Source organism: Schistocerca piceifrons, chromosome 4, assembly GCF_021461385.2.
Source record: "Schistocerca piceifrons isolate TAMUIC-IGC-003096 chromosome 4, iqSchPice1.1, whole genome shotgun sequence".
Classification (NCBI taxonomy): domain Eukaryota; kingdom Metazoa; phylum Arthropoda; class Insecta; order Orthoptera; family Acrididae; genus Schistocerca; species Schistocerca piceifrons.
Window position 1 is genome coordinate 690,641,166 of NC_060141.1, and position 20,788 is coordinate 690,661,953.

At 39.5% G+C, this 20,788-nt stretch overlaps 1 protein-coding gene across 2 annotated transcripts in view; it reads left to right on the plus strand.

Annotated features, from left to right (window-relative positions):
• Nucleotides 1-20,788, plus strand: part of LOC124794624 (stAR-related lipid transfer protein 7, mitochondrial) — a 120,477-nt gene that overhangs the window by 41,242 nt on the left and 58,447 nt on the right. Inside the window, exon 3 of one of the 2 annotated variants that reach the window (XM_047258119.1) lies at nucleotides 10,251-10,343. The exons of the other annotated variant lie outside the window; for it this stretch is intronic. Within the exon in view, the coding sequence (XP_047114075.1) occupies nucleotides 10,251-10,343 (93 nt within the window). The remainder of the gene's footprint in view (nucleotides 1-10,250; nucleotides 10,344-20,788) is intronic. 2 annotated transcript variants of the gene reach the window in all.

Below are 20,788 nucleotides of genomic sequence, written 5' to 3' on the forward strand. Positions count from 1 at the left end.
ACAATAGGCTTTTCCAAGAACTATGTTGCCCTTTTTTCAGTGTTACCTCTTTAAGTTCCCCAAGAATTTCTGTTTACTTTGGTATGGATTGTTGAGAGTGTGGGTATGCTCTGGTGAAATCTGCTAGGCCAGGATGAGTCAGAAGCCACTTGGTAGTTGTACAATTCCTGTATTACACCCAGTAGTTCAGAATTCAACTCAGACCCACATCAGCAGTGCTAGAAGGTGGATCTTGACACACAGTTCGCAGTAGCAAAGCATTGTAGAGGACTGCGGCCATTGCTACACTAAACGTGGCCCAGGTGTGGCATGATCTTGCATAGTCAACTGTCCCAACCATAGCTGAGTAACATAAGGGTTGATTTGGTGGGCTGATGGAGCCCACTGAGTCCGGCATGCTGATGGCTGCTTCACCGTGGCAAGTGACGATCACAGATGTCCAGATAGACTGGCAGCTGGTTGATGGCAACTGGCACTGGCAAGCACCCCAGTGGCTTGGTGACTAGAAGGGCTTTGGTTCGACCCTCGGCCCATCAGGTTGCTTCTGAACCCCTTAGGTGGTCCTGTCCAGATGACAGTAGAGCAGCATTGTCCTCATGGTGGATGCTGATACTATTCTAGTTGATGACTAGATGACTTGCTGCTTTAAAAGTGCCCAGCCTGGCTAGGTGGCTAGTATTTATTTCCACCAGAATGGATTTTTTATGGTGTTGCTGCTACAGAAGTCACATATGTCACATGTCAAACTATCGCCGTTTATGGTATCTGTATGGCCACTGACCAGCAGGCGGATGCCAGTGCTCGGTGAGTACCAGGGCACAACACTAGGTCAGCATATTATTGTAAGTGGCCTGCTCGACGACATTGAGGCCATACTGAGCAGAGTAGTGCAGTGGTTAGCACACTGGACTCGCTTTTGGTAGAACAATGGTTCAAACCTGCATCTGACCATCCTGATTTAGGTTTTCTGTGAGTTCCCTTAATTGCTTAAGGCAAATGCCTGGATGATTCCTTCAAAAGGGCACAGACACTCTCCTTCTGCATACTTCCCTAATCAGAGTTTGTGCTCTACTTCTAATGACCTCGATGTCGATGGGACATTAGACAATAATTTCCTCCTCATCCCTCAAGCCCATCTCCCTAGGCTCATGTTGTTACAGTGTTATACCGACCTGTTATGATTCTAGCACCATGTCTCTGAAATTGTTCGATGTCTGTTGTCATGTCAGTTTGATGCGTGTTTCTGAAATTGTTCAAAGTTTGTTGTCATGTCAAGTTGATAAGTACTCCAAACACTGGAACAGTATTCCAGAATTGGATGCAGTACTTCATTTTTGCCTGATTTCCTCTTCATAAATACGTGTTGCTTTTAGCGAATGACCTCGCTTCCCCCCTCCCCACTCTCTCCTCTCCCTATCAATTTGTTCCAGTCATTATTTTTCCCCCTCTCTGAAGAGGGAATCTGTAGTTCTGAAAGTTTAGTGGACTGTTATATCTTTTTATGACTTTTCTACCAGATGTTTGAGGAATTGCACCTCCTGCAGATAAGTACTGGACCATCCATCTCTCTTTTTGAGTACTCAACAGTTTTTTGAAAGGATTTTTTCTTTTTAATCGTTGTTGGTTGTTACATGCTGCAGGGGAATAGGGGATAAAGAGAAACTACTGATGATGGAATATGAAAATTGAGAGGCTGTAATGTATGTGCTTCTAAGAAATTCATATTTCCACCATATTTACTACATTGATCTCTTTTGTCAGAGTTGAAATATCCAAGATTTTCATTACAGCAAAATATGGTACAGTGTTTGCAAATAAATGGAGTCACTCTGAGTACCTTAGACACAAAAAATGAGTTTATCAATGTGGAAATTGGAGCCAAATAAAAAAATGGCTCATTGAAAACAGTACTCTGTAGTTTTCTAACCATTTTTTCCTAAAATACAGAACTCACAAAACACATTTTGTATCCACTGTCATTGCAGTGTGTCTGAACAGCTTTTTCACACCCTCTTCACATGCAACATTATAGCTTATGAACATGTGACAGGTGCCATATTTTACAAATTGTTGTTTGAGGTCTTCCTCCTGTTGTATTACCACTGTATTTGTCAACATACTACTTTTCTTTGTACAGTTTTCTTTGCATTATTAGGCTGTTAAGACTGTGGATGTTGTTTCTTTTACTTGTGTTGGGCAGACACTTCATGTCTCTGTGAGACGACATTAGTATTCTAGGAAGTAGAGTATGTGACTCCATCAACATGGCTCCAATTAACCTACTTGTACCTGATAATTTTGAATGCACAAAATGCTACCACACAATACTTAAACCACTTTATCACGTCCCCCCCCCCCCTCCCCCCCCTGTGAGCTGTGATTGTTAACTTAATACTGCTACTAGAATGGGTGAAGAAAGTATTGCTCTGATTGTTTTATTTATAGCATGGCAATGGCAATACATGTACAAAGATTACAAATTACTACACATCAACATTTAAGCACAGCTCTCCAGCATAAAATAATAAAAATAACAACAGCTATGGATGGATATGAAGGTCATTTATGTATTTTATAACATCACTCGTCACTGTGAAGAAATCTTCAAAAGGACCCTTGTAGGTACGTGTGGGACATGTCGATACAACATGAGCAACTGTCTTGTCATTCCGCACCACAGTCACACAGTGGTGGTGATTTGCTGCTCTTGTAGAGTGTGTCTGCACATTGTTCATGGCCCGTTCGGATGCGGTTCAAGATAGTCCAAATTGCCCGAGACGGTCGAATTCAGAGGGTTTCTTTGTATGCAGGGCAGCTTCAGGTATTGTGGGAAACAGTTTTCTGATTATAATTGCCTGTGAAAGTGATTCATTAAGTTGTAGTTGATTAGGCAACAAATCTTGTATGTGACACAATGCTAATGGATTTCACCATTAGTCACAGAATGATGACAGTAGGGAGAGAGTTGAAGATGGTTGAACTATAGTATCATATTATGAGTATCATCCTTGCCTCTTCCTCTCAACACTAGCTTCTGAGTAGCGTCTGTAATTGTGTATGCTCTGCAAAGGGTAACATATGTTCTCTATACTTGTTCCCTAATGATGATCTAAATTACAAGACTCTTATCAACCTCATCACAAAAGCTCTTCTTTCATTTCACCTTTGCAGGGATTTTAAAGCACAAGGTGTTATGGTGCTTTGCAACCACATGATCCCGGGTTATGTTGAAAAACTTACGAATTCTGTAATCTGAAGATGAGGTAGAAGGCTCACTTCTGCAGTACTGAGGAATATTTCTTCATCACCAGTCTCTTAATATATTCTCCAGCCCTCACTGACTCTGTTCAGTCAGAAGTGATCACCAATTTGCACTAGTGTGTCCTTTCCTGGCATTTGCACAGCTAACAGACAGAGTAGTACTCAAAGGAAGCCACAAAAATGGATTGTCAGTGAAGCTAGCCAGAAATTGTGCAGACATTTGGTTGCATTTGGTTGTTCAAAGAGCGTCCGGGAACGTATGAATTGCTACACCAGACCATTATACGTCCATTCCAAAGTCTGCAGACCTGACGTACATTGAAATGGTAAGTGCCACTCTGCTATTGTAAGAGGCATGTGGCTGTTGCATGATTTGTCATTCTGCAAATCCAGAGGTTCAATCCTCAGTTGGTCATAAGATTTTGTCTGTCTCTTATTGCTTCTGTTAATACAATTTGGCTCATCCGCCTACATTTTGTGATAAGATCACTAGTCACGCAATGGGTTTCAATAGCAGGTTTTCATCTTTATGGAAGATATATTAGGATCTTAAAAAGAAAAGGTTAGTGCTTTAACAATGCAAAAAAGACTGTAATACAGTCTGACAAAACAGTTTTTCTTTGCAATCAGTCATCCACGTATTCTACTGGTACCATTGAAACCTATACAATCATTTCCTCCTATACATCTTCTTCTGTTGGCTGTCACAACCATTTTACATTGCATGTTTTGCTGCATGTTTACCGGAGGTGTTTATCGCTGTACTGGCACCCGATGAACACACAGATGAATATGCAATATTTGGAGGTTGTTCCAGCCAATGGAAAAAGAAGATCTACAGAATAAAATTTAGCATGTGGGTTTCAACATTGCCAGCAGAAAATGTAAAGAAAGATGAAACTGTTTAGTCTCACCGTTTACAGTTTTTTATGTTGTTAAAGTATTAACATTTTTGAAAGGTTCTTGTACATTTTACCATGTGGGAGAGCCCCTCAAAATGTGTCGTGTGCATTGTAACCTTCTTGTGAATTGCATTGGGTTGATCCAGATCTTAATATTTTACTAATTTTTTCACAATCACAAATTCATCTTTTGCTGAGTTTGAGATGCTAAACCCTATAATTTTTATATCTGAAATATACTAAGTTGCACTGTAGTTTGGATTCCATATCAAACTGAAGGTCCCTTTATACCCGATTGGGTAAGCCCAACTAGATCTGAGGAAAGTAAGGACATACCCCTTTCAATAGGATAACCCATAATAAACAACTGTAGTCTTCAAATAAATATACAGTCTTACCTCATGAGGCTGTGCAGTGATTTAAATGCTGACCAACTAGAGGTAACCTTGCAGTCTTTCAGGACAAAAAGACCAGATGCTGCTGAGTTAGTAAGGAGAGAAAAAGGAAATAATGGTGTGAATTCCTAAATTCCAGAGTGTTCAGCTTTCCATCACCAGCAAGTCGTCACTGAAACAGGGTGTTGTGGGCGCTGAATTCAGCTTTCAGCATTCAGCATTGATAAGACTGTTGCACAATGGCCAGTCATGACAAAACCCATTGCGGCACCAACATAGATAGCTGAAGAAATCCTCCGCACCCTGTTCAATCAAATTTGAGACACTGAAGCCTTTTCCAACTTTTGAAAGGATGCAATACTAATATCCCTTGTCAAACCAGGAAGGACCAGACTTGCCTGAGTGGGAATAGTAATGTTGTCATAGCTAGCTGTTTAGCTAAGACCCTGGGGCAGATGGTGAACCATTGCTTTTTGTGGTTTATTAAGTTGTTTTCAGTATTTAATTCAGAGAATACCTTGTAACGAGAAACATGACTCTGTTTGATGTGCCTACTCAACAATCCTTACTACACACACACACACACACACACACACACACACACACACACACACACATTCTCACTCACTCTCACACACTCACACACCACCTCACTGTTGTCTTTTTCAATCTTGAGAAGGCCTACAATATCACCTGAGGCATAAATCCTATAGTGTTTTCCCAATATGACATTTGGAGAAATGGAGCAGGAGAAAGCTCTGTTAGACCAATTCAAACACAAAAATTATGTCTCAAAAATTGTGTCCTCAGCACTGCAATTGATGCTGTTGTTATTGCTATCAGTAACATTAATCCACTCGTAGGTATATTTTAATAATATCCTTATTTTTGTTCCACCTTTACTATTGTAACAGCATTATACCAGCTGGAGATGATGACTGATAGGTCAGAACAAAGGACACAGAACACTGATTATCAGTTCTCAACAGAGAAATATGTGTGTTTTGATTTCTGTCGTGCTTGAAACATATTCATTCCTTTTTTTCCCAGCTTAGGGACTCCATTGTGAGCTAAGGGAAAAGGTGAAGATCCCAACCTTTTACAAGGCTTTTGTTTGGTCCCAGGTGGAATGTGTGTGCCATGTGTATGGATCAGTAACACCTACATGTGTGAAGATCATAGATGCTGTTCACCAGGAAGGGATATGGCTGGCCATAAGTGTCTGCAGAACCTGCAGCATACTTGACCTCTTTCCTGATGAGCCACCACTAACCAATTCAGTGGTAATTCCTTATGATGATGTGGTGTACATATTGGTTCTTGTCTTATTCACAGTCGCCATTTTTCCACTTTGTTGAGAGCACACTTGTGGAAATGGCATTCTCTGATTCCTCAAACATAACAAAGACATTTGGAATCAGTGAGTAATCAAACTTAATGGCATTTTGTGTGAGCTGGATTCCAGATCATGCCCAAGGGCAGAGCTGTCTGCCTCTGTGGACTTCCAGGAGGTCTCCCAAAATCTAAGACAAGCAATACTTCAGGATTAATTTAAGAAATGGAGTTTTGTAACTTCATACATTAGCAATGCATTTATTTGAAGATTTAACTGATGGCAGGGGATTGGGGAGAGTGCAGGGGGGGGGGGGGGGGGGGGACTACACTGTATTTGCTCTGTGCCTAGCCACAGATATCATATATGATGTCTTGAGAGCCTACAGTTGTGTGCTGCATGTGACAGAGAGATGTCATTATCATCATTACGCCACATTTTGAACCAATGCACCAGTTTACTGGTGAGTCAGCTGCCCATGGTCAGAGTGAGGTCTGCCCTCTTAAGTTAAATAAGGTGTGAAATAGCTATTACGTGTTTATGTCTGCTCCCAGCTACTCCCCAAGGTGATGGGAAGGAGCAGTTGATGTGGTATGCTAGGTGACTATAACAAACATGTTTTACAATTATTTTCACATCTCTTTACATATTTTTGAGCATTTTTTGGTGCACTTACATATTTAAGTATTTTGCTATTTTATTAGTACTGTGTTTTTCTGGTGAGTTTATTTTAATGTAATTTCTTTGCTGTGATACTCTGTAACTACAGTGGTGTCCAAAATTAAGGTTGCTTTATTTTACCACAAAACAGTATAAATAGGTGATAATAAAGTACAAGCAATGTAAAGAATTCAGAACGTAATCCACTGCAATCCAACGGTAGACAAAAATGTTCTTTGTTTTTTCCAACTTAATGGATTTGCACACGTATTCTGACAACTGGTTAATGTGTGACCACCTTTGGCACCAATTCAGGCCTGACAATGATGTCATCATTCTCATATTGAAGCAATAATGCCCATTCTTCCTGCAGAGCTGCTCGCAAGTCTTGGAGAGTGGTTGGTGGATGCTGATGTGATGCAACCTGTCTCCCTAGTGCATCCCAGACATGCTCTATGGGATTCAAATTGGGAGAGTGAGCAGGCCATGCCATGTGTGCAATATCTTCCATTTCCAAAGAAACATCAACCACCCGTTTTCTAAGAGGTTGAGCATTATCATCCATCAATACCAAGTCTGGGCCCACAGCACCTCACAACAACTGTGTATGAGACCCCAATATCTCCTCACAGTACCTGACAGCAGTTAAATCTCGCTGATTCATGCATACAATTTGATGAAGAGGTGTTCAAATGATCAATATAATTGCTACCCTCACCATTAGGGATACTCCTCGATATCAGTCTCTTTCTGCAATGTTTGGGTCCCAAAATCATGTTCTACATGCCCTCCAGGTGTGAATCTGTTGAGAATCACTCCCCAGGCTAAATCAGGACTCATCTGTGAAAGGAACATTGGCCCACCATTCGACCATCCAGGTGGCTTGTTGACGGCTCCACTCTAGATGTTCTCTTCTGGGAATACACACCTCAGATAAACAGACAACAGCTCTCCAACAGTAAATGCAGCTCTGCTGAAGCCTTCTATACACTGTTTGCCTCAATATAACATGTCCAGGGGATGCTGCGAGGTCAGATGTCAGTTGCAGTGCACTATGAAGGCAATACTGTCATGCCCTTACAGCCAAATAACGATCCACTCTTTCTGGTGTCACATGTGGTCAGTCCTGTCCTGGTCTCCGGGATACAGTTTCAGTCTCTATAAACTGTCGCCCTATCCGAGAAACAACAGAATAATTCACATTAAGCTATCAGGTCACATCAGTTTGTGACTCCCCTGCTTCCGTTCTTCATATGGCTCTCCATAGCAGAGAGTCTGAAGGCGTCTTCTCTGTGCCATTCTGCACATTGTGTACACAGTGATTGTGGTGTAACAACATCTGTTATGGTGTGTATGATTATATCATGAATTAGACACAGAAGGTGGAAATAGCAGTTTGTTGCTTTAATTTTGGACACCAGTGTATTTTTGTATGGGTCCCAGTGGCCACTCTGTCATGCAATCCTAAAAAGAATTACAACAGTAGAAGTACTCAAATCTTTAATAATAATAATAATAAAAAAAACCATGTTCTTTAACTCTTATATGGAGATATATTCCAAAATTTTTGAGTGCCTGAATATGTGATGTGCATTGTCATTTTCTCCATTACTGCATTGGTCCAGACCCATACTATGTAATAGCGAGTAATGACCTAATCTAAGTTCCTTCAGATTCTCTCCACTCAGTTGAGGTGTTTAGTGCTTCAAAACTGTATTGAAGCACCCTATAATAAAAGGGCGCTTTCATCATGAATACTTTCCAATCTTGAAACAGAGATACTGTAATTTTTTCATAAATTAAAAATATGTGATGACCTGAAGATGGTTCTCATTACTACATAACTCCACAAAAGATGAGTTATACATAATTTGAAATACCAGAAGCCACTGTTATTAATCTCCTCTTGTTCTGCCCTGAGCAGCTGCTAACACTCCACTTCAATATATCCACTGATGCAATAATTATATTGTTCCGAATGTATCTCTGTCACTGCTTGTACAGCTGTTTCCCATGCATCTACACATTCTCCTTTCATTATCTTTTTGTAATCTATTGTTCCCCATTGTATGCTTTCCTTTCATCTGTACTATCTGATATAATATGTAGCTTTGTGTTGATCAAAATTTCTCATTTTCGTTTCCCTCCTCCTCCTCCTACTCCTACTCCTACTCCTACTCCTACTCTTACTCTTACTCTTACCCTTACTCCCATTTTTCTCTTCTTTTAGTTTCCCTTCCACTGATAATAACCGGATGTGTGTACTTTTTGTTATTCCTCATTGCAATTTTACCGTTCCGCCTTCACTAACTGTTTCATTTGTGGCTGATATACAGTATTTACCAGTGTGAGTCAAATGGAAACTTTAAAAATGCTATAATATTTTTCAATATAACAATAAACAAAAATTGTGCGTATCATTTTTGACATAGTCTCTCTGACATTGAATATATGTATTTCACTGCTTTGGAAGAAGTCAGAAGTCTTTGTTGTTTACTCCTGGCTGCATGGCAGAGTTGATTTTTCAGCATGTCTGAATAAGTAGTCCTGGTTACCATCACTCTCCTATCCATGTAATGCTCCAAAATTACTCCACTTGCATCCCAAACCAGAATCAGTATGACTTTCCCATCAGATGGTTGAATGTGGAATTTTTTTGCTTATGGCAGTGAGATGTAGCATCATTCCTTGCTTGACCCAAGTCTCATCACCTGTAACAATTTTTTCAAAAATTCGTGACCTTTGAGGTGGAAATGATACAAAAGTTCTTCACTGATAGCAACACAACTGTCTGTCAGTTCGGCAGTCCATTGATGTTTCATCTATCTTGGAGACACCTTATTGAAGTACGGTGCATTGTGAACAATATTCTGCACTGAACCAATACTAATCTTCAAAATTGTAACTATTTCATTCAGTGTTATGCTTCCGTTCTCCTTTACTAATGCAATGTTCTCGTCTGCCGCTAAGCAGTGAGCCTGCACTGTTCTTTGGGAATCCTCCACTGGAGTTACACCATTTGTACACTTGCTACATCAACAAACACAGATCACCATACTGCATTGTCATTCTGCAATGAATTTCAGTTGGTTGGACACCTTCACCATACAAAAAATGCATCACAAATCACTGTTGAATTGCGGTGCCTGTTGACAGCAGGTTAGCCATCTTATTGTGGATGGTGCTGCCTTCCCAGCACTGTAGCATCACTTTGTCAACTGTTGGTCACTTTCTGAATCTCAAAGAACAATACTGTCACTTACCAACCCCATCACACAACTTTTCAAAATTTTATGAAGCTTTTAAAGTTTTCATTTGAACCACCCTCATACCAATATAACACATTCCTTCTCCTCTCAAATTTCCACTTTTTCTGTTTCCCAGTACTTTCATAGCACACTCAGTCTCTTTTTTTTTGCGTAGAACATTCAATTCCACTTCCTTTTTTTACATTATTAGTCTTCCTGTCATTGATTATCTTAGATTTTTTTTTTAATTTTTCCACTTTTTTTCATCTCCTGTATCTCCCATCATAGTTTTAATTTCTGGCTGTGAAGAACAAGTTTCGAATTATACAGATTTTGATCATATACATTTTTATTAAAATATTTATAATTTTTTGCAACAATTCATAATTTGTTTGCTTAAAGTCCTATCATACTGACTGAGTATCTCAAATCTGTGCACTCCCATTTGCAGTACAATCTGATTGGTTGCCATTCATTGAAGAAGATGATGTTCTCATATGGAGAAAACAGGAGGACAAAATGAGAGGGCTGTATGCTTACAAAGGTGACCAAACTATTCACACTGTTTAAGTATGCTAAGTTCAGTGTAATAAGGAATACACTCTCACTCTCTCTCTCTCTCTCTCTCTCTCTCTCTCTCTCTCTCTCTCTCTCTCTCTCTGTGTGTGCGTGTGTGTGTGTGTGTGTGTGTGTGTGTGTGTGTGTGTGTGTGTGTGTGTGTGTGTATAGATATTAATTATTCACAGCATGATAGTTCTTTGAAATCCTTGTTCACAACACTATTAAAAAATAAAATCACATGGGGGGCACACTAAGTAGTATAATTTCTATAAGCTCACTTCTGAAGTATGTATCGTATACCCATCCTGAGATTGAAGAACTGGTGTAGAGAACAATGATTCAGGACTATCAAGCTTTTGTTTATTGCAAATGTGGAGGAGAAAGAGTTAACTAAATGAAAAGAGGGATAGAAGATCTGAAATCAGGGGGTGTGAACAAGATACAGGGATCAGTGCAACCGTTACTTGGTTTAACATTTTGTTTACAATACTGTCATTACAGAAATTATACTTTGTAAGCAGCAAAAAACAGAAAAAAAAGCTTTCTTAAATGCTTGGTAAAGGTACAAAATTTTCATCGTAGCATTAAAACAGTGTGTTGCATTCCATTACAGCATTAACCAAAGAAAAGTCTTTTCAGAAGACTTACTTATGTTAGATATGCTGTACTGTAAATAATGTTCTATTTTAATTATTGTGGGTACTCTTCGGGAAAGTGTTCTGTGTAATATCTTGTTTTTACAGTTCTCAGACTGAGGAAAATACATGTGTCTAGATAATTTTGGGAATTACAGTGTCACAAGTGTTGAATGGACCCTCACAGAGATTACTTGCCAGGTGCTAATGCAGATATTCACACAAATAGATACACACAAAGTCCAAGTTTTACCAAATTATCGTCATAGTCTGAACACTGCATTAAAAATAGGCATGTTGAGTCTGAGTCCATAGTTAGTTATGCAAACAGCAAGACACCAAGTAATATCCAGGAATTCAAATGCCTGCAAAATATAGTAGGTGAGTGTTTATTGCATGTAAAGAGTATAATGGCCCGTGCGTATGTATTTGGTCATGGGATCTTACCACAAGTGTGTGCCGGACAAGTAATGCATACTGTTCATGGCCCGTGAAGTGGCTTCTGAAGATGGAATGTACCCACGATGATTAGTGACTCTGTTGTTTTGTCCTTAAAGTATTACTGAGATGTAGTATCCTCTTGCACCTCTCTGCCATAAAAGGACATATGTTTGTTCTCATTCCTACTGTGTAGTGTAACTGCAGTAAAAGTCGCTCCTGACCAACTGTGAGTTGTCAACCAGAAAGGTGTGTGCCATGTTTTTTTCATCTTTACAATCCAGCAAGGGAGCTTCAGTGACACTGAAGCAGTTGATGTGACCAAGCCATACTCATCCTCATGTAAGCTGCAGTAATATACCTGGTGTTGCAACGGGCACTTGTCCATGATGATCTTGACAGTCAGGCACACCCCTTTCACTGTGACAAGCTGCATTGTTTTGAGAAATGGGTCTGAGCTAAGGTGTAGTCTGTTATGGGTGGATCATAGTAAGGATGGCTGTAGGGCACCGCCTGTTGCGTTGGCCACTACAGACATGTCCTGAGGAGACATTCGAACTTGGCATCAATCCTTGGTCCGTATGCCTGGTGTCTAACCAGGGCTTTCATCCTGTTATACCACATAAGCATGGGAAAGCAGCATTAATGCCCACATGGGAGGTGAGAGAGGCAAAGTGGAAGAGATGAGCCCTCTGTGCTCTGTATGTTCAGCACTGTAAAGCACAACATCACTGATCAGTGTTTGATGATATTAGAGGGTAATACTGCAGTTTTGCAGTCAGTTCAGTTGAGGATAAAATATATTGGGACTGTACTCATACGATTTATAATGCAATCTTGTTTGGGAGCAGATCTTTGGCTACTTCTATGTGGTGTAGGTATCAGTAATTGAAAAGCAAGACAGTCTGGAAACAGACCCTTCCTGTCAGTCAGAATCCATATTGGTACCAATGGGAAGTTGAGAAAGTATGTCGACAATCACATGGGTTGAGGTCACCTTGGATTGGATGCTGTAATTGGATTAAAAATGGCACTCAACACTGCACCCTCCTGGACTTGCAGTCTTCTTTGGATGCTACCTGAGAATGTCCTTGGGTTGATCAAGTCCACCATTTATGCGTGGATGGTGCTGGGTGCTCTGTAAGCAGTCTGCGCCGCATCGAGTGCTCCGTCTGCGATCCGCACCTGCCGGGTGTGACTCCAATAGTCTTCTCTGGTCACCAGTGTTCTGAATGCCATTTGCGACCAGCTCAGCCATCCTCTCAGGCTGTGGTCGTTATCTGAGGTGTTTCAAATCCAACTTGTAATGTGTTTGCTCTGTCTCATGGCTGTTTTTTTGGTCTGCACTTTGTTTCTTGCGAAATCTCAAAGTGTCCTATGTTGAGTTTTCAGAAACTCAGGAGCCGGATCCTAGGCAATGATGAGCTGGTATCCAGTGTCATGGTTGATGAGATTCTCTATGACCTTTATCTCTGTGGATTCTTTTATGGCACTGTTCCAGTGTCTTGCATTCTGTGTGATAATCTTGTTGTCATTGTAGTTCATTGAGTGACCAAGTTCTAGACAGTGTTCTGCCATGGCTGATTTTGTTGCCTTTCTGAGTCTGATGTGCCGCTGGTATTCTTTACACCTGACGCCCACAATCCTGTTGGTCTGGCCAATGTATGACATCCTTCATTGGCCTTTGATGTTGTAGATACCTAACTTGCATAGGCCTGGGTCGTCCTTTATATTCCCCCACATTATCCCAGTTTTAGTGGGTGGGCAAAATATGCTCTTGATGTCATGTTTCATGAGAATTCTGCTGATCTTGGCAGAGATCAGTCCAGCATATGCCAACTATGCCATCTTCTTTGCCTCTTTTGAGTCCTTGTCTGGATCCTCAGGTTGACTGGTAGGTTGAAGGGCCTTCTTGATGTCTCTAGAGGAAAACCCATTTTTAGCAGCTGGTAAACTTCTCGGGATGTGGGTTTGTGGTCCAGGAAACTCTTCTTTCCTGACAGTATGGTGCTGGACATCCTCAGAGCCTGGATCATGACTTCACATCCCAAAAGGTTTACCAGCAGCTATGTCATTTGATTGTGAAAGCCTTCATTCTAGAACCTGTTCTTGCTGAACACCGATTGTAAGTGTTCTATTTCTGTCGCCAAGCTGTTGGAATCTGACAGAGAATGTGCCCTGTGGACTAAGAGTTTCCTCTTTACTAGTAGATACAGGAATGGGATTGTCCATCCTTCTCCAGTTTCATCGTGAATTTTATATTCGGGTGGTGTGAATTCAGATGTTCCAGAAAATCATCTAGCTTCTCCCTATCATGGGCCAGATGACAAAGGTATCATCCACATACCTGAAAAAGCAATTGGGTTGATACGTGTCTGATGTAAGTACCTCTTCTTCAAACTTTTCCATAAATAGGTTAGTCACCGCTAGTGATAGAAGGCTGCCCATCACCACACCTTCCATTTGCTCATAAAATTGACCTCCATCTAGGAATAACTTCGAAGTTAGTACATGCCTGAATAAGACAGTGTGTGACAGAAAGGTTCAACAACTTCTGGAGGATCGCAAAGTGGACAAAAAGACCAGGGCTCTGCTGAAGGAGATGGGCCTGCCTGAACAAGTCATCAAGAAGCTTTGTACCAGAGCACCCATACAATCCAGACTTTACGGACTCCCTAAAGTTCACAAAAAGGCGTTCCGCTTCGACCTATAGTTAGCAATATCAGCACCCGACTGCAAAATATCTGAAGAAGTTGCTGGCACCACATGTGGGCAGATGTGCACACCACATTCAGAACTTGGAGGACTTCCTGCAACGGAAGAGGCATCTACACATTGTGGACTCTGACATCATGGCCAGTTTCGACATGGTCTCTCTCTTCACACAAGTGCCACAGAATGAATCAGTTGATCTTATTGGAAGTGCAGATCGAGAAAACAGCCATGAGAAGACAGAGCACCAGACATTACAGGTCAGATTTGACACACCTCAGATGCCGACCACAACCCCAGAGGACTGCCGAGCCAGGTGCGGATGACAGTCGGAACACCAGTGGCCAGAGAGGACCATTGGAGTCGCACCTGCTGAGCACAGACCATGAACAGAACACTCAATGCAGTGCGGACTGATTACCAAGTGCCCAGCACCATCCAGGCATAAATACTGGACTCCATCCTCCCAAAGACTATTCTCGGGTAGCACCTGAAGAAGACAGCAAGTTACACTATCGAAATATCATGCGAGAACAACGCAAACATCTGGCAGAGATCCCAATTATTCAACATGTCATCAGATTGTTGGGAAAGCCTGAAGAATTATATATTTAGCTTACCTGGGTATGCGGAAGAATCTCAACCGAATGCTTGTGTATAAGAAACTGCTACTCTTTATATGCCACATACATTGAACTCCTGTTATGGCTTCTTAGATATTATAGAAATGACTATTTGAATATTACTTGGTGTCTTCTTGTCTGCATAATTGATGACTCAGGCTCAACATGGTTATTTCTAACATAGCATTCAGCCTATGATGATGATGATGATGATGATGATGATGATCTGGCACAACCTGGACTTAATGTGCATCTGCTTGTGAGAATGTCTGTATTAGTAGCTGGCAAATAACTTCTATAGGCTGTATTCAACATGTGTGAAGCTATAATTCCCAATATTATTTAGAGAGAAGCATTTTCCTCAGTATAAGAACTGTAAAAACCAAGATATTGTGCAAGACACTTTCACTGATGAGTACCCACAAAAATTAAAAGAGAATAGTATCAGCAATACAGTATATCTAACATAATTAAGTATTCTAAAAAGCTATTTATTTGATTAATGCTGTAATATAATACAAAACTCTATTTTAGTCCTATCATGAAAATTTTGCACCTCTATTAAACTTCTAACACATTTCAGAAAGTTTTTGTGTCTTCCTTGAAATACATTTTTTTGCTGCTGGCATGGTATCGTTTCTTCAATGATGATAGGCAAACAAATTATTAAAGCAAGTAAGGGGTGCAATGATCTGTAGATCTTGTTCAACCCTACTGATTTCAGATGTTCCTTCTCTCTTCCGAGTCATTTAAATCTTTCTGCTCCTGGCAGGCATTTGTTAATGATGTTCTGAACAACCTGCATGTCAATATATCATTTACTAAGACCACGCTTTCAGTCAATGTGTAGATTGCAAGGATGGAAGCTGCTTTTTCAGCATTGCAAAATCTTGATCATATTCTGACACCCACTTAAACTATGTCCCCCATTTATTCACAGCACATTGATAGCAAGTGATTTTTTTCCTGTGTGGCAGTTAAAATGCAACTGATATTTCATTGTGTAATAAATGCAAGTACATTCAATCTTGAAATCACTTGAGCAGGTGAGATATACTAATGATTTTTTCTTTCTCGATGCCAGTTTCCTGAGGATACAGCAATTTATCCATTGCTTATACCAAGCAGGGCTGATGGGATGTGGCCAGTAAAATGCTCAATTGGCAATGGTAGGATGCTTTCCAAGCACTCAGAAGAACAATGGTTTATTAATAGGCTTCCAAACAGCACACTGTCTAATGACACACAGTTTCCTTCTCTCTCAAAAGGACTCACCAACATGCAATACTTTTTGTGTGCAGACAACTCTACACCTCATTTTACAAGAGTGGATCCTGTTTACATATGGTGTTGTTTTTGTCTTCATTCCAGTGACTGGTTTGGTGCAGCTCTCCATGCTACCATATCCTGTGCTAGCTTCTTCATCCTGAAGTACCTACTGCAACCTACATCCTTCTGAATCTGCTTAGAGTATTGAACTCTATTGTCTTCTTTTCTAAACTATTTATCATCCATGTTTCACTTCCATACATGGCTACACTCCATACCAATACTTTCAGAAAAGACTTCCTGACACTTAAATCTATACTCAACGTTAGCAAATTTCTCTTCTTCAGAAACGCTTTCCTTACCATTGCCAGTCTACATTTTATATCCTCTCTACCATCATCAGTTATTTTGCTCTCCAAATAGCAAAACTCATCTAGTACTTTAAGTGTCTCATTTCATAATCTGATTCCCTCAGCATCACCCAATTTAATTTGACTACATTCCATTATCCCCATTTTGCTTTTGTTGATGTTCATCTTAGATCCTTTCAAGACACTGTCCACTCTGTTCAACTGCTCTTCCAGGTCCTTTGCTGTCTCTTGTAGAATTACAGTGTCATCGGCAAACCTCAAAGTTTTAATTTCTTCTCCATAGATTTTAATCCCTATTCCAAATTTTTCTTTTGTTTCCTTTACAGTTTGCTCAATATACAGATTGAATAGCATCGGAGATAGTCTAGAACCCTGTCTCACTCCCTTCCCAACCACTGCTTCTCTTTCATGCCTCTTGACTCTTATAACTGACATCTGGTTGTAAGTAGCCTTTCATTCCCTGTATTTGACCTCTGCCACCTTCAGAATTTGAAAGAGAATATTCCAGTCAACATTGTCAAAAGCTTTCTCTAAGTCTACAAATGCTAGAAACATAGGTTTGCCTTTCCTTAATCTACCTTCTAAGATAAGTCATAGGGTCAGTATTGCCACACATTTACATACAAGGTTCCATGGCTTGGTGTGAAATGGCCCTTTATTTTGTGCAGTAACAGTGAAAATGTTAAGCATTGAGTAAAATTTTACATCACATACTGATCCTCCCAAATATGTTGGGATCAAACTATAAGCAAGACCAAAAGGCTGTCCCTAATAGCCATTTTTAAAAATATTTACTTTTGGTAGCTTTTTATGCGTTTTTGAAGATATTTTTTGTGTACTTTCTCTTTTTAAGTAGTTTTCTGTTATGTTGTTTTTGCTCGTTCTGATTAGTGTATTTGCAATGTCTTATGAAACTTTAAATATCAGTGTCTTTGAGGTAATAAACACACTTTTTTACACCTTTAAACCAAACATCATCATTTAAGTCTCTATATAATGGTCAATCCCTTATTTCAACATAGTAATCATTGAGCTACAAATACACACAGTGTCCAGGAGGTACATGATTTTATTTCTTTATTTCCAGTCTATGATCACTCAATATTGTACTCAGACAATCAATTGCAGCTCATAATGACCATTATCAGATCAGTTAAAGATGAAAGAGGAACAACAAATACAAATGTAGACAGCAGTATACATTACCAAAAAGTAGGAAGTTAACTAATATACAGTGTGTTTTTTATCCCCATAAATATGAAAATTAAGTCCAAAAGCATCAGTACAAACAGGCAGAATAAGTTGGCCATTTAGGAGGGTAACAAATATGGTAAAATTCCCTTTTTAATGGATCTCTTGGGACTAAAATATGTTTTCCTTATATACAGGTTTCCCCTAAGTGAGATTCTTCCCAGAGTATGTGGAAGGAGTAATCCAGAATCATATATCAAGCATCTTTAGGTTATATAAGTGCTATTTAATTACAAATATCATATGCTACAAATTTAAATGCAGTGCATATATTATTGTTTTACTTTTCAAAAAATACATCCTTCAAAAAAAATCATGAATACTTATTTGTTTTGCCCTTCTAGCATATTGTAGTGAAAGAAGTTGTCACTCCAGTTGGTTAATATGGGTTAGAATTTATTCAACTACATTAAAAGAGGAAAGGATATGTCTGACATCTACATCTACATCATTACTCTGTTATTCACAATAAAGTGCCTGGCAGAGGGTTCAATGAACCACAGTATCAATTATGTGCACAGCAGTGGCAAAACTTGGTTCAGCAGCATCCTTTTCATCATCATCAGTCACCACTAGCTCCTGCCTCTGTCTTCCTTCATGAACATTTCACACATTTCACTTGCATCATATATCGGATGTGAAGGTCAGGATGCCATCATCACAACAAACAAAGTTCTGGAATGTCACATTGTGAGAAAAATCAGGGATTCTACTCCATTCTTGTCCTGTAAGAATGTCTTTTTCAATGGTAACTGATGTACTCAACAATTTAACGTTGTATGTTGTATTACAGAATTCCAGGCAGCAACAAATGTACACACAGCCTCTAGAATGCTGAGTCTCGTCATGTCCTTCCTCTCAAGGAATGAAATTGACTTTTGCACAACTGTTACTCTGTGTTTGCCTTTGAGTGTATTACATCCAGGTCTAGAGACTGCACATGACTTGGGCTGTTTGGAGGAAAGAACACATCACTGAGATTCCTCATAAAATATGTTTCATTGGCTCGCAGGGCATTAGTCAATAATGAGTGCAATTCGCCTTCCTGCTGCATCCGTCTTGGCATCTAAACACCTGAAAAATCTCGCAATAATGTCTGACTTCATCCAGACTCTGTTGTTGTATTCCTAAATACAAAGTATTTTTTTATGTTTTTGAAATACCAGGGAATTTTAAATATTTCTATTATTAGTAAAGGCAACTTTTCACTTCCATCCATATTTACACACAATAGTGTCGTCATCCTTTCTTTACTTTTTTATCTCCATGGGATTTTACTCCTTTAAGGGACTGTGATTTTGCAGGAACTAAATTTTAAAACATTCCACTTTCATTAGTGATAACTGAAGAAAACTTCATGAGCCAAGAACGCTAAAAAAGGATGAACAGAAGTTGATAGGAAAATATTTCACAATCGTGATGTTACCACTTGGAGAACTGCCTTGTTACGTAATCTACAGAATAACAAAGTACCTTATGCTTTAAAAGCATTAAGAACCATCTTTATTTACATTATCAATTCTGTGGAATTATGACTCCATATTATATGCTATATGCAAGATGATAATCCAGTCAACTCCACAGTGCCACCTGGCGGATGCACATAGTGGTCATTATGTTTACATTACCCTATGACACATTGATTTTTTTTTCAATTAGCAAGCATTTTTCAAGGGACCAGGAAAACATTTCAAATTATTGTGAGTTACAAATTAGTGTGTGTCAAAATACTGAAAGTGAGCTACATGCATTTGACATATCTCTCCCAGATTGTGGTTACGAGTAGGAAATTTTTGGTTATTTATCAGTAGTCTGAAAGTTTCCTTGTCTGCATGGTGTCTTCTATGTTGTTAAGTCTTCTCAAATTCCTAATCTCTTCCAGCCATCCTGCAGAGTATTTTGAATTTGGAAATGAAGCTGAAAATTTTCTAGGTTAGCTCATTGTCATTAATTCTGTGAATATGACCACGAAACTTTAATCTCCTCTTCCTTATTGTGTCTATTTTCACATTGATATTTCTGCATAAACCTTCATTTCTCCTTATCCATCTGTCAGCTTTGTTCTTTTGTGGTACTAAAATTTTCCTGAGTATTTCCCCTTTCTTTGTTTTCCATCTCTTCGTGTGTATTTCCTCTTTCTTTCTTTTCCAGGTCTTCTTGTTCACCTCATTTATTTACATCTGTGTAGTGCTTCCACTTTAATTGCTATTGCTTAGTGTTTAATTTCTTGCCTTGAATGATACTCTTCTTTCATTATGTTGGTTTTAGGTGAATTTGTATGCTAATCACATTTTCTTTAATCATTCTTTGCTTGAGCTGTTATCTAATCCATTTGATTGTATCCATTCTCCATAAAACTTACCAAATCTTTTGATGTTCCATGTTGTAATTGCATGTATTTGTGTATATTTTTCTCTGTTGTGCTTATGTTCAATGTATTCAGTTGTCTCATATGGTATTTGTGATCCAGTTTTAGCTGCAATTTTGCAGTGTTTCTATCATTATCTATGCATCTGTTTTGTCCCTTCTATTTATATGCAATACATTATATCTATTTATGGTAACAGTCAGACATCAGCAGAAAGCACCTGTTTGTTTTCCATGTTGTTGTTGTGGTCTTCAGTCCTGAGACTGGTTTGATGCAGCTCTCTCTCCATGCTACTCTATCCTGTGCAAGCTTCTTCATCTCCCAGTACCTACTGCAACCTACATCCTTCTGAATCTGCTTAGTGTATTCATCTCTTGGTCTCCCCCTATGATTTTTACCCTCCACGCTGCCCTCCAATACTAAATTGGTGATCCCTTGATGCCTCAGAACATGTCCTACCAACCGATCCCTTCTTCTGGTCAAGTTGTGCCACAAACTTCTTTTCTCCCCAATCCTATTCAATACTTCCTCATTAGTTATGTGATCTACCCATCTAATCCTCAGCATTCTTCTGTAGCACCACATTTCGAAAGCTTCTATTCTCTTCTTGTCCAAACTAGTTATCGTCCATGTTTCACTTCCATACATGGCTACACTCCATACAGATACTTTCAGAAATGACTTCCTGACGCTTAAGTCTATACTCGATGTTAACAAATTTCTCTTCTTCAGAAACGCTTTCCTTGCCATTGCCAGTCTAC